This window comes from Lutjanus erythropterus, chromosome 11 (assembly GCF_056507025.1).
Source record: "Lutjanus erythropterus isolate fLutEry1 chromosome 11, fLutEry1.hap2, whole genome shotgun sequence".
NCBI classification, from domain to species: Eukaryota; Metazoa; Chordata; class Actinopteri; order Lutjaniformes; family Lutjanidae; genus Lutjanus; species Lutjanus erythropterus.
In genome coordinates, this window is record NC_139327.1 from 3,076,362 (window position 1) to 3,103,621 (window position 27,260).

The window sequence follows — 27,260 nt, forward strand, 5'->3', positions numbered from 1 at the left end:
CCTCTGCCAGGGCTGCATAATTCAAAGCTTTTGAGATTTTCTGCAGCATTTCAACAGTCATACAGGTGACCACTAAGTTATGGCCACTTATATGTATCATGTGTTGCAGTACCACCCACTGGCAAAATTCACTTAAGTTTAGAAGGCTGGATCAAAGTTGAAGAAGTATGTGCAGATTTAAATGGAGTTGTAACTGTGTGCATTCAAGAGTTAAACAATGATTTACCTACAAATATATTTAAATGTAACAAATTAAGTGAAAACTGGCAACAATTTTTTGGAGTGGTTTTGCAAAAAAAAAAAAAAAAAGGCAGAAATGTCTGTAGATGGAATTGACTGACACCTCAGGAAAAATGAAGCCGTTCAGGGTTTACAATCTGAAAACTAAAGGGCCACATGATTCTGTTGTCTACAACACAAACAGTTTTTCTTTAGACAATTGTTTAATTTTCTATCAAATGTAACTGAAATCTGTTTAGATGTGGACATGTTTCAAAGTAACAGAGCAGCAGTGACAGAAAACAACCACTGCAGAAGTAATAATTGACCCCTTTGCCCCCCGCCCCCCTTTTTTTTTTTTTTTTGGTCTGCGCTCCAATAACAGTTAAGCAAACTTGGCACCACTGTTAGCTTTCTCCTCGTCCTGTAAAAGTGACATGGGGTCACGTCACATGTGTCAAACTCATGGCCCTGTACCTCATTTTATGTAGCCTGAAAGCTAGTAAAGAATATAACTTGCTTAATATATTCTATGCTGTCATATGGAAGTGCAGTGTCTATACAATGCATGTCCCAGAATGCAGTCTGATTTTATCTGCACACTGAAGCTGTTGAGCCACCAGATATCAGTATATAGTAGATAGTACCTCTGTATCATACAGCCATCACTAGCAGTGACACACTAGCAGAGTGGCTGTACACTGTCAAAATAAATACTCCAATGAATGATTTGTAGTAAGTAGTGAAAACTCAACTTTTGTTTAGAGATTATACTAACTTAAAAATGTCAATTTTTAGGGTCCCTGAAATACGAATACTGTAATAGATTAAAATGCATAACTATTTTGAGTTTACTGAAAAAGAAATGTGTTTTTATACTTAAAATGTATTCAGTTCTATTAACTTACTGCAATGAGTGAGGTGACATTTGAAACATTTGAGTTGGCTTAATTCAATCATTTTAATTTAACCGTAATCGAAGAGTAAATGTAAAACTAACTCCAAATATTTAAGCCCTCCTAACCTCCAACTTTTGAGTTCATGAAGTCAATTGTGGTAATTGATTGCCTCATTTTTTGGAGAACTGCTAACTTATCCAGGTTTACAGTGTAGTTTATAGCATTAATATTAGTAGTCTAGAAAAATACAGCCATTTTATCTTAAAGCAAATATATATTTTGGATTTGAAACTCAGCTTATAGGCTACACAAACTGAAACAACCCTTATTGATATTTTTTTACTTTATTATACTACTTTGTATATTTCAGTTTTAATAAATTGTATGTTTGAATGTCTGTTGTCCATTATTTTTCCTTGACCATTATGTTATTACAAAAAATGATAATAAACAAATGCAAAAAGAAGTATGTTCTATGATAACAAATAGATACATTTATATTGTCTTACATTTACAACCAGCCCTTTGAGGGTACACTGTAAAAATGAAAAGAACTCAAAAATTCAAGGCAACACATTTTTGAGTTTTAAGCCCAAATCAAATTCTTAAGTTTTGAAAATGTTTTACCAACTACTGACCTTTTGTTGAGATAATTTATTTTTATTCTTTAGATAAACTTAAAACTTTGAATTTTAGAAACTCAAAACATTGTATTAAAAAAGAGTAAATTCATTGAAGTGACAGTACATATTAACATTATAACATTTTTAATTAAAACGTTTTAATTTTTCGGGCACAAAAAAGACAAATCAGGTTCACAGCTCACTGTGAACAAATATTGATTTTTTTTTCTAAAACTCAAAGGATTGAAGAAAGAAAGAAGAAAGAAGAAAACTAAATTATCTCCACTAAAAATTATAGGTCAGCAAAACTTTTTAAAAATGTATTTCAAAACTTAAAAGTTTGAATTTTACTCAAAACTCAAACATCTCATATATCATATATCTCCTTTTTTTTCTTTAAAAAAAAACCAAAAACAAAACAGTGTAGCTATACTGCTGATGAGATGAACAGGATGAAATTGAGTTTGACAGCCTTGAGTTAGCTAAAATTAGCAAAACACTAGCTTACTATTCAGCTAATGACTGATGTAGAGTAGCTAGTTAGGGAGTGTTTTGCTAATTTTAGCTAGTTTAAGCTGTGACTACATGTCGATTTTACAGGTTCCCCAGCAACAACTTTTAACAATCTTCAAAATTCAGTTTCTTTATCAACATAGATGAGCCGCACTCATAGCTTATCTAAGCACAGGAAACAGGAAAAGAGAAAGCTGACTATATTGCCAACCTTGCTAAACTGTCATTGTAGCACAGAGTGAAAAGGGACAGGTCTTATGACGGGGAAAATGCTACTAAATCATTATAATCTGTTGAATAAGTGGTGACAGGGCAGTATGAAGACACTGTCCTAGTTGGTGGGTTAAATGTTTCATCTTCAAGGGCAGCCAGTGATCATCCATCACTGTGTCTCCAGAGAAGATCTTCAACACAAAGCTGCTATTTCCAGCTGCTCCTGTGCTCTGAGCCCTGCTCATGTAATGTGGTTTACAGTGTTTTAACATTATGCATCATTTCTGCAGTAAAACCCCGTGTCCCAGTTACACAGCACTCTGTTATTATATAATATGAATATGTACAACAAAAACACCTATTCAAAACTGATCTTGGTACTGCAGCTCTTAGCATTTTGACACAGACAGGAGAATAAGTTACTGGAAAATTTAAACATTTTAGTTCCATTTGTAAAAATGTTCAAAAACCAAGTAGCAAAGCTGTGACATGCAGATCAATATCAAAGAGCAAAGATTGAAAAAGCTGTGAGAACATACTGATACACAGTAAATATTGTCTTTTACAGGTGAACCACACTGTTTTTTTTCCTTGATCATAAACTGTACAATGTCAAAGAGATAGTTCACAAGAATGAAAATTCAACCATTATCTACTCCAAAGTTCACAGAACAGTGCTGGACCTTCACAGGAAAACAGTGCTGCAAAATCTCCAAAACAATGGAAGTGAATGGTGACCAGTTTTCAGATGGAAGAAAAAACAACTGAACAAAACACATAAAATACTGCTCGTCTGGTGTAATGCAAGTCCCAATATGCTGTTCACACACCATCTCACCACACACACCCAGTTCAGACAGTGTGCACACACACATGAATGCAGCTCTAAGCTAAAGATCTATGGTGAAGATTCAGGCTAAAAATCATTTTATGTTGTATTCTGTTGTCTTTTTTTAACACTTGAAAACTGGTCACCATTCACTTCCATTGTTTGTGAGATTCTGCAACACTGTTTTCCTGTGAAACTCCAGCAGTGTTTTGTGGACTAAAAATCTAAACCTTCAGTCAACATGAGGTGAGTAGATAATGACTGAATTTTCATTTTTGGGTGAACTATCCCTTTTAATGGCTGGAAGGTACCAGTAGTGTTATAGAATATAATCACAATAACATTAATAATATGTATCTGTAAGTGGAAAAGTGCAAATATTTAAATAGAATCAGTATTTTAGTTGTTCAACAAAGGACAGAGGGATGAAAGGCCTGCTCTGACAGCAGGGGGAGGAGCCAATAATGCACCAATGAGAAAGATGACAGGAGTATTGCACCTTTGACACTGACAAATGCCCATACAAACACACAAATGTAAAGCTGGTAACACCAACATTAAAAAATCTCTCATAAGAATGTTACAAGTGTTTTTAAGCAAATAAAAGATAATGTACATACAACAGTTCATACTTTTTGGTTCAAACAGCCCTTCATCGAAGACCTCTTTCACTTCTATCATCCTCAGCAGAGAGAATCAACATTAAATATTAAATTAAATGAATGACCACAAGCCCTCATTTCAAACTGCATACGCAATTCAACAAATAGACCTCTTACCAGATTTTACTAAATAAAATAAAGACATATAAAGCTTTACATTATCCAGCTCTCACATTTTAATTGTTGACAGTTTACTGTCAACAGCACTCATGATTTTTATGCATAAAGTCCCTGCCTCTGTGAGCATAAATCCCTAAACGCACAGGCTCAGTAACAGTGTGTGAAATGCTCTCCTATTCACATTCTACCAATCCCTCTCTGAGCTTCACTTAGCATCCTTCACTGGAGGAGACTGAGGGTGAGATTAATTGAGGAAATGCAAAGCGCCGCGCTCCTCGTTTCTAATCAGCCGCGCTGGGGCCGGCAGTGAAGTGGATGGGGAGGTGTTGTTGTTGTTGGCAGCCTCAGCCTCATCATGACATTGAAATGCTCCTTTTCACTGCGGTTCAAGTGATCAGAGCGCTCTGGCAGCCAAATGTGCTTTCTTTTTTTTTCCCACAGAGCGACACACCACCAGGCCAAAGAGGAGGAAAGAATCAAGATGGAGTTATATAAACATTTATCTGAGGGCAGAGCTGCCGTGGAGGCAGAAATGTTCCCATTGATTTGAGTTGGCAGAGACAAAACAACCCACACTTCTGTCTTTTTTTAAGTTAGCCAACCACCCTGAGAGACACACAAAGGACTCAAACCACAGAAATAAAAAAAAAAATTGGTCTCCATTCATCCATGATCCCAATATTTATACTTTCACAGGATTAGAGTGCTAACTATCTTAACCAGCTCTACAAATGCATTGGTAGGTATTAAAGTTAGGGACTGTATGAAAATTACTGGAATGGAGAGGGCACTTAAATCTTACATTACAGTTTTTAAAATTGCATGACCCTTCAAAGTAAGACTAATATCTTATTTTGACCTTATCCATAAAGGCTAATTTGTGTATTTTTAAACCTGGGCCCTATACATACATGTTCCAGCATAGCATATACCTATACACGTTAGTCTGGATCCAAACTAACCCTTTCAAAGATCAGAGTCACACAGTGACACAAACTAACTGGTCGAGACAGGTAAGACCACCAACTCACATGTTCAGAGAGGTTAAAGTACTGTTTTTGTCAAAGATTTTTGTCTGGTGGCTTTTGAGAGCGACACAACAGTCGTTCACAATAAGTTCTGTCTGTGTAGGGATCCTGTCCATAAAGTTGTCAGACACTTAGAATAACAATCTGAGCCTTTCAGTGTTAAAAACAAGCACTTTAAGTGGACGTGCTTTTGACGGGTTCATTCACCCCCAAGGATTACACTGTAGCCATTTCTGCCAGCTGAGGTGATCTGGACCAGTTCCAAAGATTTTTATACCTACTGGACATTTAGACCCCAAAATATAAAAAAAATAAGTTTAAAAATACTGGAATTACCCTTTAACTGCAAAAAACTGAAACAGTTCTCAACAAATTCCAGTATTAAAAACTAAAAAAACAAGTCTGGGGTTGTGTGATCTATTTCAAAACTATTTCAAAACTAAATTAAATCTAATTTATATTTAATAAATGCACCTTTAGAAAACTTGAAATAAATAATAACAAAATAATAAATTTCACAGCAGCCACCAATGGAAACACAACAAAAGGCTTAAACTGAGTTATAATATTGGCCAATGTTAAATGAGAATTTAAAAATACAGTACTCCTTTATGACCCACTGTGCACACTAGAACCATTGTGTGTGATGATCTGATTCCCTTTTTTAAAATAGGAAGTACTAAAATATATATGTGTTTATTTGCACCCGGGTGAGAACAGTCACACAGCAGCTATTTGGCTATTTACACCCACCACCCATAGTTTAGCTAGAGACAGTGTCTGTGTACAGAGTCTGTGTAGAGGTGGGGGTTTAGTCCTGAAACTAGAGGTTAATGTTGACTGGAATTTTTTTGACTTATTATTTTATCTTTTTAAATTATTATTATTTTATTCAGTTGTAATTTGATTAAGTTTAGATAACAAAACTACTTGCCTAGTCATGGTTAGTCTCTGCCATGCAGGGGTAAAAAGCCACATTGGCTATTTAAATTCTAGGTGCAAATAGCATTACTGGCTACAGACATGTGGGTGCTTGTCTCTGCCATGCTCGGCTATATATACTTGGGTGTAAATAGTCACATTAGCTATTCCACTGTGGATGCAAATAGCATAGTTGGCTGCTGACACCTGGGTGCTAATAGCATCTGCTAATGTAAATTTGGGATGTTCAATGATAAAAAGAACCTTCTCAGCTCTCTCATCAGACTACCCTCCTCTCAGTGAAATATACAATAACCCTCCCCCTTTTCCGACCTCCCCTCCCAAGCTAATAATTTGTACAGTCCCCTGGCCTTGATAACTTTGTACACGCAGACTCAGTTTCACTGATGTTTAACTTGAACGATTAGATTATTCATGCCTTAAAGCAGCTCTGCATTTAGGAATCTTATATAATAATAATTTCCTGGAAGGGTTCTTTAAAGTACATCCTTCTTTCAGTCTGTTCACACTCGCTGTGAAAGAACATACAGTTTGAAATGCTTCAAGTTCTGTCACAATTACTTCACATTAAATCAAAAAGAGACAGCGTTAGAGAGCAGAAATCATCAGACGAAGACATAACAGAGCAGGAGAAGAAGAAGAAGCGTGAAATGACTCCTATAACATGAAATTAATGAAACATCACACGTGATCAAGCAGAGCAAACCCACTATCTGTGTGATCACCCTTAAGACAGCTGACTTCCTCTCCTTCCTGCCAGAGAAGTTTGACCAGTCTGATCCGAGGACTGTGAAGGCAGCACAGGAAGGACCTCTATCACCTGGCTCCGAAGTAAAAACTACTGATGATGGCACAAGTACAGGAACAGAAGTGTGAGAGGGTAACACTGATGACACCTCGAGACATCTATGTACAATATTAAAATTCACTGATCATAAATAAGAAGCCCTGTAGTTCACTGAAGAGACAATAAGGTACATGCTGAAGTCTGTGATGGTTTTTTCTCTTGGTCAGGCTGGCGGCGGCGGTGACAGGTGGCTGCAGACGGTCTGATGATGATGCCGAACTATTCATCATGCAGACGGGTTAAAAAGAAAAAAAAAAATCTGAGTTTTACAGTTTCTTTCCCACATTGGAGTGTAATGCCAGCTGACAAACACGGCCTGGTCTTTCTCCCACGATGAAAATTTGAACTGTTAATGATCCAGAAATTCGTATCGGTTCACCGAAGCCAGACACAACAGAAAGTGGGAGCCATGAAGAGAAGGAAGATTGTAGATTTAAGTTAGAGCCCACAGACTCCACACTGGAGAAGGAAAATTGGGGTGGGAAAGGATACTCTGAGGCTGAGAGGAAGCAAAAACGCAAAAGCAAGCCTGAGTACACACGTCTGAATGTTAACGTGAGCAATACATCAGATTTAAAAGTCTCTTCAGTGTATAGTGTGGTACGGCTGTAGTGTGTCACTGATTTGAAGCTAATATGTGGATGAAGGGGAAAGCGCACTGTGGTTCGAGCAAAGAGACATAAAGAGGATGTAAAGAGGAAGTTAAGTGTCATTAAGACTCAAGAGGAGGGCTCGTCTTCATGCAGGTCCTCCAGCTCTCCTTCTCTGGGCCCGTCTCCTGTGCTGCACTTTCTGAAAGAAGAAACAAAAAGAGAGAAAGAAAGAAATCAGTATGGACAGTTCTGGATGAGCAGAACAACTGCACTGAGGACGGAGATCTAAAGGATCAGTGTTGTGCAAGTTCACGCTTCACAAGAGCGAGCTAGAGATTAAAATGCAACAGCTCAAATTTAGTTATTATTTTGTTTTTCACATGCAATTTTAAATGGACCCCCCCCACCCGGGATGCTGGAGTCTATATGATGATGTCATACTGCAAACCCCAATTACAAAAGAGTTGGGACGTGTCAAACATAAAGAAAGACAGAATGCAGTGATTTGCTGAACCTTTTCAACCATTTTCTTTTCGTAAATATACACAAATTATGAACCTGGATGGCAGCATTTGTTGCTCCAAAACATGTTTGTACCTTTCAGCACTTATGATGTCTTCACAGATGTTCGAGTTATCCACTAACACCCATTCTGGTTTTATTTATGTTTTACATAACATCCAAACCTTTTTGGAATTGGGGTTCATAAATGGGCAATATTCTTTATTTTGTATTAATTTGAATGGCCAGGAAAACTTCTATCTAGAGTTATTAACAACAATATAAAACTATTTGAGAACATTTTACACTACAGTAGACAACAAATGTGACCACCAACATACTGTTGAAATTTCCAACTGGTAAGTTCACATGGAACGCACCATAATACATGAGAGCTATAAGGAGATAAAGAGGGAGATGAGATAGAGGAGAAGAGTGGATCTGTCTGTTTCTCTCTGTAACACATGAGTTCTCATGCTCTCTCTTTCATTATCTCTCTCTTGGCTGCGAGTCTGCATCACACTTTTTTTTTTACTCTCTGAGGAGTGAACAATGCTCTCGCTGGTTCCTTCAGTTCACTGTTCACCAAAAAACATGAGCATGTTCAATGAATAGCTCTCTTTTAGTGCATTCTTGCACAACACTGTAAACTCTTAGACTTATGCTTTATCTCTCCAGATGCGGCAGGATAACCAGAGGAACTGTTTTCCCATTTTCTTTTAGTGATGAATGTTAAAAACACAATGTAACACAGCATTAAATGACAGCAGCAGGGAGATGGCAACACTCTCTGAGATGACAGCTGGGGGAAGGGCTGCTCCATCACTTCTCGTGATGGGGATAAGCGAGAGTTGAGCAGTCTAAGATGATGATGGGCACAGCGGCTGGTACATGTTGGACAGACAGCGTGTCAGACTGTATTGCACAAAGCGTTACCTGAGTGAGGGGTGAAGTTTTAAAGAGGGCCGGAAGGGCCACGAGTCCCTGCAGCAAAGTGGGAGAAAAGATGGAAAAGTCACAGGTGAGAGGGAAAAGGTCACCTCAGGGGGTCAAAGATATGACCTCCACCCGACACACCTCACCTCCTATACATGAAGGTGCTGTGTAGCTTTGATATTAGACCTGAAATGTCCAGTCCAGGAGACTCTTTGCATAAAAATGTCCCAACTGCTTGGTCTATCTTAGTTTAAGTTTCAAAGACAGGAAAAATCCTAATGTCCCATTACAGAAGCAATTCTTAAACTCATTTCTGAAGTTAAGAAACAATGGAAGCCCATTGCTGCCACTGAAGGAAAAATATAAAAAGAGATGAAAAGTCTAAATTATGAGACAAAAAGTCAGAAAAATGTTAGAAAAAGTCATAATTATAAGATACAAAGTCTAAATTATGAGATAAAAAGTCTTAACTATGATATTCAACTTTTATCATAACTCATAAATCATTTGACTTTTATCTCATAATGACTTTCCATGGGGATATTTTTTCTTTCAGAGGCAGAAACCCTACCTAGAACTGTAAACTTGATTCTTCAATCCGCACTTGTCCTGTCATGCCTGTACCTGTGTTTAGGACAGGAGACTGCCTGTATCCTTGACAACGGCTGTCTCACTTCACCTGTGACTGGCTAGCTAGCTTGCCATGATGGACAAGAAAAGACAGTGGTTCAATTTTAGTTTCAAGAGTCTGAGGCATTAATGTGCCAGTGGAGGACAGGAAACCCCCACCAGTTTGACTGACACAGCACATCGATCAAATTCAAATTTAGTTGTCTTGGCCTTCGATATATACCCATAAATGCAGGGCCTGAGAAATTTAAAGCATTATCATACAGTTTGAACAACCTTTCAATCATAATATTTCAGTGGTCGTGTTGTTCTCAATCTTTATTGTCACCGCTGAACAGACCTCACAAAGCAATGCTGCCATTTTTGGCAGATATTTTGAACTAAGGACAATAACAGTTAAATTCCTGTCTTGAGATAAGATGAGATTTTTCCTAAATGCATGTTCTGCCATGCAAAAAAATCCCACCTGTCATCATAAGATCGGATTTCAGACTTAGGAAGTTTCTGTAATGAGGCCTCGGAAAAATAATTATTGACAATTTTGCTAACTGATTAAATGCCTGCCCTGAAACAAATCGCCTGTTCTATTTTATATCAGTTTAAACTCAATTTGGCAAGGATAGTGTAATTTAAGATACCATCAAGGTGCATTGTGGGAAATGTAGCATCCAGTGTTTGGGGAACTTGTCCTTTTATTTGACTTGTCTCTTTATGATTCCAAAACTTTAAAGAAGTGCAAAACCACAGGAAATCACTAAATACTAATTATTAAAGGGAATACTGCAGAATCTACATTAACCAGATTTATCCTTTTATTTTTTAATAAGTTTTAATAATTCAAAGATGAGATGGTGGTCAGGGCGATTGGTACCCTCCATCTAACAAAGGTGTTTCTCACAAAACCCCATTACCAATAAATCTTTTTGCTTTCTGTCAGGATCAGAATACTACTTCCCTCACATTGTTTTTGGTAATTATCTTCCACTAGTAGAATTATTATCACTTCTTCCACCTGCCATTCAGAAAAATGTTTAGAGCTTCAGAGCAGCTGGAGTTTGAAGTAGAGCAGCTCTTCAGGCTCTCACAGGTTGCTCATGTTGTTGCTGATGTTCCCATATGTGTGCATTAATAATGTCTTGAAATTTAAGTGGCTGAAACAGATGTTACATAATAAAAAGCTACATGTAGGGTTATTTTTCGTGCTGACCTGAAGCTCATCATAATTCATAAACAATGAGCTTATATACACACTGAACATTGCAGTCCAATTGTACAAAGCCTTTCTTTCATTATCCAGAAGGGGGCAGTGTTGTTTTAAACTCCCTCCAGGTCCTTTGGAAACACTTTCACCTCAGATAGCAGCTCTGTGACTGCCTGGAGTGTAACAGGGGAAACCTCAGCCTACATAGAGGAGAAATCATCTCATAAAACCATCCCAACAGGAGATCATAGTCTCCTCCACAGTCAGCGCTGCACTGGTCCGTCTTCATGATGGAGTCTGCTGGACACATAACACAGATTACCACCTCGCAGTACAGCAGGGAGCAGCTATAGATGCTCCAGTTTGCCCTTAGCTGTGCTGTACATGTTGAAATTGCCCGATGGGATAAGATGATTGGCCATTTCCCCTGTGATGCTTTCAATCCATGAAACAGAAAATCCAAGGTCAGCCTGAGGCACTAGTAGGTCTGTATCATTCTCCTTCTACCCTTGAAAGCTTAAAGCAACACACAAAGAAACACTTATAAAAGCCGTAAGCGCCACTGCATACAATGAAAGAATGAATTATGGTGCTATGGCAACCCAAAGCAGCAGCTGCTGCTGCAGGGATGGATGTTAGTTAACCTGATACAGCAGAAAGAGGAGACAGGTGTGATGTACTGATCTGTGTCAGAATCTCAGGCAATCTCTGCAGTGTGAATGTTCCTGTGTGCCTTTATTTCTGGACTTTATCTCCATGGATGAGATATGTGAGTATCAAGTGTACGAGGGAGATCAGGACTTGGATGAGTGTGTGTCAGGCAGCTGGTCTGTGTGTGCTTACATGAGCAGGCTGCCAGGCGCAGACATGGACCTCTCCTCTCTCCTGCTCGGACATTCGAAGGGGTTACTGAAGGAGCGCTTCCTCAGCATGGCTCTCACCAAGATCTGAAACGTTCACACACACAGGATGGTTACAAAGATGGGCAAAATATCTCTGTTTTGTTTTGAGTCTGTGGTTCTGCACAGAGAATTCAATCAATGGATTTCTGAGCCATTTCTTTGTTAGACTTGCACGCAGGGGGAAGGACAAACCAGAATATCTGAGTTCTTATGCAGCGATCAACATGAGATGTTTTTTTCTTGTTCCATAAACTGCACAAACTGTGCAAGTAACACCTTGAAAATGTTTGTTATCCTGAGCGGGAAACCTCCCTGTTAGCTGTGCATAGAGCTATTTGCATATATTGATCTGGGCAGAGGGCTGGATGGAGGGATTTTGCACAGAAACTGGTGAGCGATAAACACCAGTTTAAATCTGACACAGCTCATACTGATGGCTGGGACGAGGCTGTTTTCTGACAGACAAAGTTTAGAAATGAAAAAAAAAGAATTAAAGCAAACCAAAACATTTCACAAGCTACAGATATTTCATATATATAAATCCTAAAAGAATACATTTCACCAAAGTTTTTAAGTTTACAGCAACTACTACAACTCTGGCTAGTCTCAGGTAGCTGCTGTTTCTCACTGGAAATTCCATGTGCCATAAAACACCAACAGATGTCTATCAACATGAGTAAAAAGTAAAAAGTGTAATTTTACTGCTTACCAGTATGTTACTCCATTTCAAAACACTTAAAGTATGCATAAATAAGTTATCATCATGAAGCTAACCCTCACTTCTTCAATGGTTTATAAACAGGAAACCTTATAGTGTGCTCATTTTATTCTAATTTTATAACTGTCTTTCTTACTACTTTCATACTGTGTTGATTTTAGGCCCCTGTGGCAAAAGTGGTAACCATCATAATCAAAAAAATATATATATAACCACAAAATATATAACATCATAAATATCTGTCTTACAAACTACTCAGTGTAACATTACCTGAGACAGTGTAAACACAGACTTGTTTTATCTGATTACACAGAATCTGACCTGGTGACATCAAGAATAGCTACACAGAAACAGCTGATCTTCTTGATGATGTTCTTGTTTGCTTATGTAGGTCATACAGAGGGATCAATATTCAGTTTAATAAGCAGTTACTCCTTGTAGTACCTTTGAGCTTTTCCATTTTTTTTTTTTTCAAAATACATCTTAATTTTGTGTGTTAAAGGATCAATGGCATTAAAGGGACAGTTCCCCCCAAAATCAAAAACACGTTTTTCCTCCTACCTTCATTTGTCTAAGTTTCTTAAGGTGTGAGTTGCAGAATTTTGGAGATATCAGCCATAGAGATGTCTGCCTTCCCTCCAATAAGTTGGGACTTTATGGATCCCAAAACACCAAAAAATATTTGGAATTTGTCTCTTTGCCGAAATCATGACCCGGTCAAGATAATTCACACTCCTTGTTGTGTTTCACATAAAAACTACATTCTCTCTGTTAGAAACAAAGTAGTTCCAGTAGATAAGAAAGTAGCTCTGATAAATTCTACCATAGAAAAAAAGTAGTCCCTACATAAACGTGCTCCCAACAAGGTCTGTGGATTATCTTGAACAACAGGGTCATGATTTCTGGAAAGAGACTTTGCATTGCAGTATTTTTTGGAGCTTTGAGCACAAGCTGAGCGCCAGAAATGGCAGACATCTCTTTGGCTGCCACCTCCAAAACTCTGTGACTGTAAATCACACCAAAATGATCTAGACAGATAAATAGCCCTACAGTCTAGAGGAAAAATCTGTTTTTTTTTATTTTGGGGTGAAGTGTCCCTCTGATAACGTCAAATGTGTCCTTTATGAGGTGCTGCCATGCCTATGCCATAAATAGTTTCCAAAGGGAAGTAGATTCTTTGCATTTGGTGTGTAATTCATGTGAATAATACCTGCACATACCACAAGGGTATAATAGGGTCATTGTACGTAACAAAAGGAAAGAAAAGATGATGGCTGATCAAACCTTGCAACGTGAATAATGTGGTTTCTTGACAAAAAAACTCCACATTTTCCTTTTTTCCCCTCATAAATTCATCATTTTTATTTCAAATGTATGACTTAAATAATGCGTTATCTTTGTCTCTGTCATTAATTCATTGTTACCTACTATGGCCCTAATACGCTGTCATAGTACTGGGGAATTGAATGCACTTCTTTTTTTGGATTGCAGAGCTGCAGAGCTGAACAATGTTAAGAGGCAACCTTGTACGAAGGTGAACAAGGCTGCCTTCTGCAATGTAAAATCATTCTGTATTTTGTCACGATTACGGTTAAAAAAAAAAAAGAGGAGCAGAAATGTTAGAACTCCACCTCCACTGGAAGTGATGAGCATAAATGTATCAATGTGACACCAAAGCTCTTGGTGAGAGGAGGTTCACTCAGGGTTTCTTACCACTGCAGACAGGCTGGGGACAAATTTGACTGAGTTCTGGATGTCCTCCTCTGTCACCTCCACCACAGAGCAGTGCTCCTCCTCCAAAGGCAGGGGGTCAGTGCCTCCCTGGGTCACCCACTGGTCCATCTAAACACACACACACACACACACACACACACACACACACACACACACACACACACACACACACACACACACACACACACAGACACACATGACACATGACAGTGTTATAACATGAACACCTCTCTCTGATACACTGTGTCTATGATCCACGGTGGGTAAAGTACAGTCATTTGCAACTGTTCATCTTTATAGGAAGTCTGGCTCTCAGTGTTCAACTGTGTGCTTCAAATATTCTAAAGAGTGACTTCAGTTTGTATTGATGATTTACACCATGTAGTGCACAGCATGCATATTTTACTGTATTATTGAGAATTTTTATAAAGCAAGACATACTGTTTAGATTTACACTTGAGAGCTTTCTGTCAGGCAGCCATCTGTTTTGATTAATATTATTATGCTCCAACTGCAAAGATATAAAAGTTGCTTGAGACAAACAATCCATCACAGTGATCAACCAGCCAGAATTCATTCTCGTCAAAACTACTTGTAGCTGCTCACATTTATTTAAAGCAGTCATTCCCAAAGATTGGGTCAGGACCTACAGCTGGGTCACAGGAGATTTTATTTGGGTTCCAAAATAAATGAAAGGCAGGGTGGACATTCTGCAAATTTAAAATGTATATCTGCAGTAAACCTTTCATAAAGCTTTTAAAATGTGTGTATTGTTTCACTGATGAGAGGAAAAAACAAGAACCTGTTAATTCCATCTAAACGTACTTATTTCAACTCATTTTATGAAGTAGGCTGAAATGTCCTACATTGTTTTCCTGATAAGAGGAAATAAAATCAATGGGATAACCCATTCACTCAGCCAAAATTAATTTATTTCTCATTTCTTAAGTTTTAACATGTAAATGTTTTTTTGTTGTATAAAGACGATACTGGGTGATGTGGAAATGGCAGTAAAATGATCAGAAATGTTTATTTATGCATGACTGAAGTCCCTCCAGAATTAATTGATAAGGCTTATTGTGACTTGGTTTCTCTGCCTTGAAAAGTGGGCCTATTTATTGAAATGCATTTAAATGCATTTGTTTAATTAAAAAGGAACTTTCCAACATTCAACCAATCAGTGGTGTGGGGGAAACCACAGAATGATGACTACAGACAGAGAGAGCAGCAGCTGCATCAGAGTCAAAGTGGCACATTTTTAAATTAATTAATCTTATCGGCAACCGGATAAAAAAACAAAAACAAAACAGTGATTCCAATAACCGTTAAGATGGTAAATAATGAATGTCTACAACTTGATGTTTTACAGTGTACCATGCAGGCTACATACAGGTTGTAACAGTAAAAGTAGAAAAATAACATAAACAACATGGATGTACAACCAATGAACACAGGACTGACCCCTTTCAAAATAAAGGTCACATAACAGTTTAATGGTAAGCAAAATGCTACTAACTGTCTTTGCTAGACTTCTAATTTTTGTTATTTCCATGATAACCTTGCGAGGCACATGAAACCTTTCAGAGGGCTGCATTCTGCCCTGGTCTCCACTAACTTATTTGACAAACGGTCTGCATTAATTTTAACCCCAATAAACACAAAACTGATGATGGAATTTTCAAAGCAGTATTTCATTTTAGAATTGTCTCTTAATCTCTGATGACATGTCACTTTCATTTTATGATTCAGTCCAGTGCATATTTCTCCTTTAATAGAAATGAATGAAAAAGTAAAAGGCACAGAATGTATACAGGCTGGACGCCTCTATAAATGAGTTAGCTACCAAAAGTTTATTTTTATGCCAAAACTAAAATTTAAAAATCAAAAGCATGTAAATTGGATGAAATAGCAGCTGTATTTAATAAAATTCTTGCACTACAACTTCTCAGTGAATATTTGTTATGTGTTCTGACTTTCTCTCAGCAGAATCTTACAACTTGTGTTCACTAAAAGATGTGTGCAAAAGGACACACACAATGCCTGACAGCCTAATTATCTTTTGTTCCATAAACACAAACAGTCTCTGGTGAGAAGTAGGTTGTGTGATGGAAACATGTGTCCTGGACCTCCCTGCCCCTCTACTACTGCCTGCCTCAGTTTTAGTGCCATCCTCCACAGGGACAAACATGTTTCATCAGGCCCTGCAGCTACACAGCATGTCTAATGAACCCCACTGTATGTACCACAGTGAGGTCACAGAGCTTTCTGAGCCAATCACAGCAGAGAACAGCACGGTCATGTTGTGCCTGAACATGAACAATGAAGTCCTTGTTATGATCACGCTCAAGCTGCCTGTCGTCCTGAACAACGAGTGAGTAATCTGACGTCTGCTTTGTTCTGCGTGTTACCTTGATCTCAGGGATGGTGATCCTGGTGTCAGGGTTCTTGTCCAGCATCCGCAAGATCAGAGTCCGCAGCTCTTCACTGATCTTTGGCCTGCACCAAATACAAGATAATGAGACACGTGTGCCGTGATGAGAACCAACGACATTTCACGGCCCTATTTAGACAAGGCTGTTTCATGCATGTTACACATCTTTATTACATCAAATACTCTTAATTACATAAAAAGCATGAAGAGTGGTCATTAATGCCTACATCAGTGTTTCCCAACATTGTGATCTCTTAAAAAGAAGCTTTGCGTACTTGCAACCCGTCATCAAAGGTTGAGTTTGTCTGTGAGTTGTGAGAAATAAAAAAAAAACCAATTATTACCCTTTCTCAGATTGTTTAATTCTAGTACATGTACCATCAACCTGCAAGGGACTGCAGATAAAAATTAGTCTATTAGGCGATCAAATTAATTAATGTGCATTGTCTCTTCTTAAATAAAATAAACATAAACATAAATAAAATTAGACATTGTTTTAGAGGCCACAACAGGTAAAGCTAAACTGTAATAAAGGATGTTTATATCAGTAAAATAAAACTAAATGGTGGTAACAATTTATTTGAAGGGGTGCACATAAGACTGTCATTACACTTTCATAACAATGTTATGACACCTGTCATGGCCTTAAGGAATTAATGTTCATGATTGTTGTCATTCTGTCAATTATGTCATTTTTAATGCAAAGTGAGATCAGCGGTGGAACTACCATATATGCATGTAATGCTACTGCATCAGGGCCTTCATCAACAAATGACTCTCCATTATCATTTGTAAGGGCTGCTCATGACCTCATCATCATATGTAGGCTTATTTTTCTATGGGACATGGAAGGAATAGTGCTTATTCAGTCAAGATGCTTAGTTCATGGTGTCACATACTTGATGTCATTCACCAAATAAATAACATTATAATACCACAACATAAGTTTTACATATACAATCATATAGTTTATTGACTTATGTAACAAGGAAATGTTTATAAATTAAGTTTAAATAAGGGTTAATGAGCAATTTTATGTTCTAAAATGTAAAAAGTGTGCTGATTGCATTGAATTCTGGGTTATTATAGCTGTGGATAAATAAAGAGAAAAGTTAGAAATGTCAAGGCAGCAAGTAAATGAGAAACGAACAATATACAAACACAAAAGTAAGTTTGAGAATCCAGAATTGAAAGAAACAGCAGAGGAAGAAAAAGCAGCTTCCAAGAAGAGTTTCTTTCAGAAAGTTTGAGAGAGAAGAGCAGCACAAGTTGTACCTGTGGATGTGTTAAGGAGAGTCTACCTATGATGTAAGTAGAACTTACTTATTATTTTATTTGACTAATAATCAGCCTACACACTTATATATTTTTTTTATTTGCTAATGCCAACATGTAGATATGAATATTGTCTATGTGAAGATGTGCTGTCACCTCTTACAGCCTACTGTATTTTCATCTGTGCTAAAGTGCACTATCACCTGTTGGCCTCTATATTTTTCATCCATGTAAAGGTGCGCGATCAGCAGTTAGTTTTTATGTGTGAGAAGGTGCTCTGACAGCGATGAGGCTTTAATCTGTTCTCCTGCTCCAGCACCAGGTTTTGTCAGATAGACTAGTTTATCACTATCTTGGTCTTGGTATTATGACTCCTCCTCTATATCCATCCATCCATCGTCTTCTGCTTATCCGGGACCGGGTCACGGGGGCAGCAGTCTGAGCAGGGACACCCAGACTTCCCTCTCCCTGGACACTTCCTCCAGGACCCCAAGGCGTTCCCAGGCCAGCCGAGTGACATAGTCACTCCAGCGTGAACACCTCCCCAGGGAGGCGTCCAGGAGGCATCCGATATAGATGCCCGAGCCACCTCAGCTGACTCCTCTCGACGTGGAGGAGCAGCGGCTCTACTCCAAGCTCCTCCCGGGTGACAGAGCTCCTCACCCTATCTCTAAGGGAGCGCCCCGCCACCCTGTGGAGGAAACTCATTTTAGCCGCTTGTATCCAAGATCTTGTTCTTTCGGTCATGACCCAAAGTTCATGACCATAGGTGAGGGTAGGAACGTAGATTGATCAGAAAATCGAGAGCTTCGCCTTTCGGCTCAGCTCCTTCTTTCCCACGACAGACCGGTGCAACGACCGCATTACTGCTGCCGCTGCACCAATCCATCTGTCAATCTCACACTCCATCCTCCCCTCACTCGTAAACAAGACCCCAAGATACTTGAACTCCTCCACTTGAGGCAGGAACTCTCCTCCGACCCGGAGGGAGCAAGCCACCTTTTTCCGGTCGAGAACCATGATTCTCATCCCAGCCGCTTCGCACTCGGCTGCAAACCGCCCCAGTACAAGCTGAAGGTCCTGGTTTGAAGGAGCCAACAGGAAAACATCATCCACAAAAAGCAGAGATGAAATCCTGTGGTCCCCGAACCAGACTCCCACCTAGAAATTCTGTCCATAAAAATAATGAACAGAACCGGTGACAAAGGGCAGCCCTGCCGGAGTCCAACATGCATCGAGAACAGGTCTGACTTACTGCCGGCAATGCAAACCAAGCTCCTGCTCCAGTCATACAGAGACCGTACGGCCCTTAGCAGAGGGCCCCGAACTCCATACTCCCGAAGCACCTCCCACACAATGCCACGAGGGACACGGTCGAATGCCTTCTCCAAGTCCACAAAACACATGTGGACTGGTTGGGCAAACTCCCATGAACCCTCATGCACCCTGCGGAGGGTATAGAGCTGGTCCAGTGTTCCACGACCAGGACGAAAACCACATTGTTCCTCCTGGATCTGAGGTTCGACTATCGGCCGAATTCTCCTCTCCAGTACCCTGGAATAGACTTTACCAGGGAGGCTGAGGAGTGTGATCCCCCCTCCTCTATATCATGGTGGTGTATTCAGCTGCTGTTGGTTGTTTTAAAGCTGCATGTTTTCACTTCTTTCATTCATTACTGACTTTATGTTATATTATGTCTGGTTGTGATGAGTAGGACCTGTTTGGGAATCTTGCATTAGGGCCCGGTGCTGACTCATTATGCTGCTGTTTGAGATGTCTTTGTTACGACAAGTTGACATGAACAAAGACAACATAATGTGTCAGTGACACCTTACTACTGTTCTTATTCATCAAACTGACTGCCAATGTCAAAACCAATGACATGTGACAGTTTGTAATGTAATGTCAAAATATGTAGATAAACAGTTTCTTTAAGTTTGAGAATGTAAAGTTGTCATAACAAAGGCTCCAACAACATCAACTTTGCATCAGAAATGACATATTTAACTGAATGATATATAACAGTCATACATAATATATACATATATATATATACATATATACATATATATATATATATATATATATATATATATATATATATATATATATATATATATATATATATATAGTCATAAAGACTTATTCATGATCATGACAGTGTAATGACTTCAGTCTTATGCACACCCATTCAAATAAAGTGTTACCAAAGAAGTGATTCCTATTAAAGTGAGCAGCAGTATCTCCTGTACAGTTAGCCTTTGTGTTCACTAAACAGGAAAAAAGTTACAGCACATTCTGTGTCCTGCCAGACAGAAAACACACACACACACACACACACACACACACACACACACACACACACACACACACACACACACACACACACACACACACACACACACAGACACATTCTAATTTTCTCCCCTCAGAGAGAGAGCTTGTCATGTCTATCACTCAGCATACAGTGAGTGTATGCTCAGCTGAGCACTGGAGTAAATTACACAGATGATGATGACCCACATAATTTTGGTGCCTATGTTCCTCTAACTCTCCAACCTTAATGTAGTTGCTAATGAAGAAAATAATTGGCTTTTGAAGTAAATGAAAACAATTTATAGCAGTGATTGCCGGCAAGGGCTGCAGATGCCCCTGGGGCTACTTCTGCTGTAGTTGCTTGGGGGTATGTGGGAAGATTATGGAGCAGTTCAACTAAAGGAAATGAAAATTTCAATGAAAAAAAAAAACACCTCCTTATATTAAATCAGTGGTACCATCTGAGCACATCATGTTCTGATCGAGATTGTGTGTGAAAACTCGTGAGCAAGCAGACTGAGAAGTTGTAACAGCTGTCTAAAAGTGCTGGATAAATGGCTTAAACAGTTATCTAAAAATAATGGATAAACAGTTCCACTTTTTTATTAAGTGGGATGAATAGCTGACCAAGCTGACAAGTTCTAACAGTTCACTAAAAGTGGTGGATAAATGGCTGAAATAGTTAGCTCAAACAACCTATGGATAATTTTGTTGCTAGTGAAACCAATAATTTGCTTCTTGAAGTAACTTGAAAAAAATTTAGTGATTTTGCACAAGGGCTGCTTGTGCTTCAGGGGGTACAGGAGTTGCCTGGAGAAATTTAGCAAGGTTGTGGAGCAGCTCATTTAATTAAAAAAGAAAAGAAAAGAAACCACAATTTCAATTAAAAAACACATCCTTAAATTTAGTCAGCTGTAACATTTGAGTATTACAGGTTGTAGTTGACAGTGTGTGAAAAAATAAAGAATAAACTGTTTAAATACTTAACTTTGGCTAAAAGTAATGATTAACATAGATAAAAGCAACAAATAAACAGTTTAAGGAGTTAACATTATCTAACAGTAATGATTGATATAGTTAGCTAAAAGTAATGAATAAACTGTTAAAACAGCAAACTAAAAGTAATGGATCAAATTTAAATAGTTGGGTAAATGTCTGGGAAGTTCAGATTAGCTAAATGATAAATGGTGAAGTAGGTAAATGGATAAACAGTTTAGCTAAAAGCGATAGAAAAAATAAAAACAAATAGTAAGATATAAGTAATAAAAGATTTAAATTGTTAGCTGAACAACAGTTCAAATGGTTAGATAAAAGTAATGAATAAACAGTTAAATAGTGAGCTAAAAGTAATGGATTAGGTTAACTAGTCGGCTAAAAGTCATGGATAAGCAGTTCAAATAAGCTAAATGGAATGGATGAGTGTTGAAACAGTTACAAGAACAGAATGGATATATGATCAAGTAGATAAATATAATGAAGAGACAGTTAAAATATTTAGCTAAATGTAATATATATAGTTGAAAACAGTTTGCTAAAAGTGATAAAAGTTTTAAATTGTTCGCTGTTCAATAGTTTGGTAAAAGCAATGGATACACAGCTCAAATTAGGTCAAAGTGACTGATAAATGTGATAAACGTGAAATAACTAAATGAAGCTGAAGTCGGCTGAAAGTGATTCATGGTTAGCTAAAACTGTTAACTTAAAAGTATTGGAGAAACTGTTGAAATAAGGAAAATGAACTAATAAACATTTTAAATTGTTAGCTAAAAATAATGTATCAGTACAGTTAAAACAAACAGTGGAGGTCAGGGGGTGGGGGGGACATAATAAGGACATAATGAGCTACTGTTAATGAAGTAAATGCTCTAAATGATTTGAAATAGTGGGGTGAAACCTGATATCAACAACAATAGTTTGCTATGTTGTATTTCACTGACATTGATTAGACACAAATGTATGATAGAAGGTCATTATCTCAGTTAAATAAGTTTATGGGAGCTTCAGCCATTGATCATGATGACAGCGGTGACATTAAATGAACTACACCTACAATATAATGGCTCCATCAGTGCTGACAACAAGGTGCTGCTAACTGTCATTGATTGGTCGGTGTGGAGATGATTCCATTAGGAGATGTGATATAGTGTTCAGGAGGAGGGTGATGTTTAATTTACGAGCTTTCCTCACAGTCTCTTGAGCCCACTAGGGAAAAACACTTATCATTAACAATATGACACCCCGTCCTGACACATACTCCAACTGCCACTCAGAGCCCCTTCACATCTGCTGTGTTTATACTTCATCAGTGCGTTCCCTCAGTCTATCACCACTGCCAGCCTGCTCCTGGCCCCCTATCTCTTCTTCTCACTCTTTTCAGTGTTAGTCACCACACTAGACCTCCATGTTTTTCTGTAACCTTTCAGGCAAAGGGAAGATAGGGGAAGCACTGTATACGTCCATGCCACTGATGCCCCTGCTTGCTTGTTCAATGTTTTTGATCACATACAGGTGACATTTATTGTGTGCTGGCCCTGGCTGCAGCACCAAGCTATTCATATTTCTGTATGTGCAATTTGGAACTGGAAGAAAAGAAGAAAATGTCTTTTTTTGCAACTGAAGCAGATGAGAAAATAGCAAATGGCGAAGGCGATGACAACAGCTGCTACTGGAGGTGGCTGGAATGTCGCTGCTGTCTCTTTTAATAAAGTGAAGGAGAGGGGAAGGACACGGGAGATGGACTTACGATTCTGGGAAATCCACAGGCTTGGTCCTTATCTTATTGTGCAAAGCCAATATGTACTCGTCAATAAAGGGGCACTGCAGGTGGAGCAGAGGAAAGACACAAAAGAAAAACACAAGTACGGTACACTGAATTACTGCTGTGCCACTAAAAATGTGCATCCCTACAGAATAACAAGACAAACAACAGCTTCAAGCAGTCTGCATCAAACATGATAAATTGATGATAGATACCCTGGTTCTCATTTCTCAGTTTGTGCATCCTCAGTTCCTTTTCCTCACCTCCTTTCCTAACTATTCCCTCCCACCTGAGATATGTAAGCTGAGGAAGGGAGGAAGAGGCATGAGGAGAGAGGAGTCTAGGCACCAGGCATTTAAGAAAATGGAGACATCCTTGTTACGGAGCTGTCATTTTGAAGCAGCATTTAAATATTATATAATACTGCAATAGAGAGCCAAAGTGGTGGCCCAAAGGTCGGAGAAGCGAGCTTGTGACCGGAACGTTGCTGGTTCAATCCCCCGACCGGCAGGATAATTCTGGGTGGGGAAAGTGAGAGACAGAGCTTGCCCCTCCCTCATTACCACCACTGAGGTGCCCTTGAGCAAGGTCCTTAACCCCAACCACTCCAGTGGAGCTGCTCAGTGGTCGGCAGATAAGACTGTGGTTGTACTGGGCAGCTTCCAGGTGTGTATGAGTGAATGAGTAACTGTGTATGAATGTGATCAGGACATTCCTGCAAAAGATAGCATCGCTCTCAGTGTACCTACCCTGAATAAATAAAGGTTAAAAAAAATAAATAAAGTCACACCACATATTTTTATCTTGTTTGAATTGTGCCACAAATCACACATATGATGTTTCTTAATTTAATACAAATGCAGCTTCTCATAATACTGTCAAAGAATCACTGAAGCATCTTTTATCCATCTCGTGATATGGTTGTCTTTTTAACACAGATAAGCCCAGATCACAGCATATCTAAGTGCAGGAGCTAATTGTGAGTGACTACCACTGACTGGCTAGTACTCTGGCTAGTACTCTGGCTAGTACCCTTCGTTGGTTGGAGTCGTTTGGGTTGGTTAGGTTTCAGCAAACGGAGTGAGACTGGGAAAGGTGAGGGTAAGAATATCAGAGAGTGGGTCATGTCTTTGCCATCCTGGGAAAATAATATTGTATACAGGAAACAGGAAATGAGAAAGCTGACAGGGTTCTGCTGGGTACCAAGCTTGTTCAACAGTTATTGGAGCAGAGGGCAAAGAGGGGTGGGACTTAGGAAGGGCCAATACATCAGACCGGCAATACGTCATTGAGCCCCTGTCACCTTGGACACCCCACCATCCTGGGGAAAGATTGTGATTTCATGTAATGACAAAGATAAGAAAATGCCAAAAAGCGGCTGTGTAGCAGGTTGCTGAACAAATTAAGAAACAAAATCATCACAATCTCTGGTTACTCATCCCTCCTGAAAAGGCCAAAAATGTCCTGTAAGAATGTCTGAGCCTCCAGACAACTGTAATTCTTCAACTGTAATTCTCTATCTTGACAGCAGTGTTAATTCATTCTTGATGACAATAAATATCAATCAGCTAATTTATGCTGAATAAGAAAGTAGAAACAAGCACTGAGATTTGAGCCATATCAGATACAAGAATATTCACTGTCAGTGTGGTAAAAAGCTAAATGATGCTGGTGACAGTTACTGCTGATGGAGAGCTAACGTTACAGAGCGAGAGGCTGCTGGAGGTCAGTCATAACGTTACAGTACAGCAGGGACAGACTAAATCTCAGTCTAGCTCGGATCAACAGTTGTCTAGTGACAGATTTTGTTATTACCCACATCATTAAGCCTAATAATACCTGGTAATTCAGTATAAGCAATGTCTGGCCACTATGTTGGCTCACTGATCCACATGGGCTTGGAAAGACTCAAGATGACTGAAGACAAGATGGCTAATTGATCAAACTTAATTTATTAAGGTATAGTGAACGCTCTGGTTTAGACAAGGTCACAAAATAATTATTGAACAGATCTATAAAACAAGGGTCTGTTTAACTCGATGTGGATTAGTACAAATCTGTCAAAATTCAAAAACATGTAAAGTTGCAAGATTGTCTATAAGACTTTTCACACTGCATATTCTTATCCCTGGGCTTTCCTTAACCCTGGGCTAACAGTTAACCATGGGCTAACTTAGTCCCATTTTCAGACACATATTGTTAAACCAGAGTTAAACTAAGACCAGGACTTTATGATTCACAGTGCCCGTCTTCTAGCTCCGGGTTTAAGCCTCTGTACACCCACACGGGTGTTTTCTGTGTAGTCTTGGGTTTAGTCAATTTTCAGTGGATAACCCCACAAACTTAGGGCTAACCCTGCCCTGCAGTAGGGTAATCAAGCCTAGGCTAAAATCGGCGTTAGCTCACTTTGGTATGTGTCAGTAATGTGTCAGTGTGAAAGCTCCAGGCTAACAGCCCTCTCAGCCTTGGGATAAGTGCGGTGTGAATAGCCCTTATGGGATCTTTTCTATTCCCCCAAAAGGGGTGTGGCCTGATGTTTTGGTGAAATACCTGTATGTGCCGGTCTAATGTAGTGGGTGTGGCCTACATTCAACGATAAAAACGATTCGACGCCAGTGAATGGTAAAATGTTGACTGCACCTTTGATCAACTTAAATATCTGATACAACTTCTGAATACAAAAGGAGCACATCTGTAAAGTCCTGCTCATGCATCTTTTAGGGTGATTTCACAAGATTCATATTTTGAGACAATGGACCTTTTCACACCCGAAAGTCCAAACCAAAGTCCACATTTTTGTTCCATTGTATACATTTAAACCAGTTAGTTGGCACTAAAGAACTATACATGACATGCCTACATCCTGTCATCAACACCTATGTGAACTGCATCCCTCTGTACTTGCAGCTGATTTGTTTGTAGACAGATGTGTGTCTGATCTTGGCATGTTGTCAGTTCAACTCAATTCCTGGTTTAATTTGATATAGAGTGAGACCGCATCTGTCAGTCAGACCAGGGTTAGGCTGTTTGGTCCAGACAATAGTCCAGGGGGAAGTTTCACACCTGTAATTTTGGTTTGGATCAAACTGAATACCCAGAAAATCCAAACCAAACAAAGTAAGTGTGACAGGTCCCTTATACTTCATGGGGGGGGGGGGGGGAGACTGTGCATCCTCACTCGTAGCTCCTCTGGCAAGCCTCCTCTCTCCTCAAGATACATTTAAGATACAGAGACATCCTGCAAGATCAGGCGCTGAGATAAAGTTTGGGTCACAGGAAAGAGTATGGAAGAGAGAAGAGATGAGGAGGCACAAAATGTAGAAATAAGAAGAGCCTTAGTGTCCCTGCTGAAGTACTACTGTTAACAAACAGGAGAGGCTGTGAAATGAACACTTATCCCAGCTTATAGTGTTACCTTTTGTGCACCAGATGTTGATAAGTGACTGAGACACAGAAAATGTGCAGACTTGCCTTCCCAAAGATGAAGCAGTAGAGAGTAACTCCCATGGCCCACACGTCCAGCGCCTTTAAAAAAGTGACAGTAGTGACATTAAATTTGACAAACAACGGACTGAAAAACAGATTTAAATACACACTGCAGCAGGCACAAACAAACATGGTGACCTATATCTGTGCAGACTGCCTGCAGTGATTTATGGGCCATTTTAAGGTTAGTTCTCGTCTACACCGTCTACCATGAGATAGGTTGGAGATGGATGTGTGTGATCAGATTGAGGCTCTGCAGCTATCCATCAGGCTCTTTGTCCTCCTCTCTCCCTGTATGAGCAGCTCTTCTAGAAATCCATTTCTATTCCTTGATAGATATGAAATGATAAAAGTTGCCCTCTGAACCAGTGTCATATATCTGACTGCCACAGATATTTGTTATCAGACAGCTCCATGACTGACATGATGGACTGACAGCTGAGGGGGTTTAGTGATATATCAGTGTCAGATATTACTCTGTAAAAACATATACAGGAATTTAGTGGATCCGACTAATCATTGATGTAATGGAGATATACAAGTTTTATTTATTCAAGGCAATTAAACCTAAAATTTCTAGTATTTATTTTCAGAACACTTCAGAACTTATAAACATGAGTTCTTCTAACTTGAAATCTTTTGACTTGAAATGATGAGTTGAATGAATGTACTGTACTGAGTTCAATCAGCTCATTACATTAACTGTCTGAAGAAACACATCCAACATTCTTGTGGCCATTAAAAGAAATGTATTTTTTCTTTTTAGAACAAAATTAAGTTTAATCTGAATTTGTTTATTGTAAATTTACTGTTTGCATTGTTTATCATCAGTTTATTTTATGGCTACTTGGTCAGATACCACCCCACCGTTTTCTACTTGGGTA

General features: G+C 38.9%; 1 protein-coding gene across 1 annotated transcript in view; it reads right to left on the reverse strand.

The window, feature by feature from the left end:
* Positions 1-4,565: 4,565 nt before the first annotated feature.
* The window catches only part of camkk1a (calcium/calmodulin-dependent protein kinase kinase 1, alpha a), a 132,683-nt gene continuing 109,988 nt past the window's right edge, over positions 4,566-27,260 (reverse strand). The window contains exons 11-16 of the mRNA XM_084730464.1: positions 26,362-26,415; positions 22,876-22,949; positions 16,519-16,606; positions 14,090-14,218; positions 11,600-11,703; positions 4,566-7,687 (exon numbers count right to left, since the gene is read on the reverse strand). Of these exons, the coding sequence (XP_084586590.1) occupies positions 7,615-7,687; positions 11,600-11,703; positions 14,090-14,218; positions 16,519-16,606; positions 22,876-22,949; positions 26,362-26,415 (522 nt within the window). The 3' untranslated portion in view covers positions 4,566-7,614. The remainder of the gene's footprint in view (positions 7,688-11,599; positions 11,704-14,089; positions 14,219-16,518; positions 16,607-22,875; positions 22,950-26,361; positions 26,416-27,260) is intronic.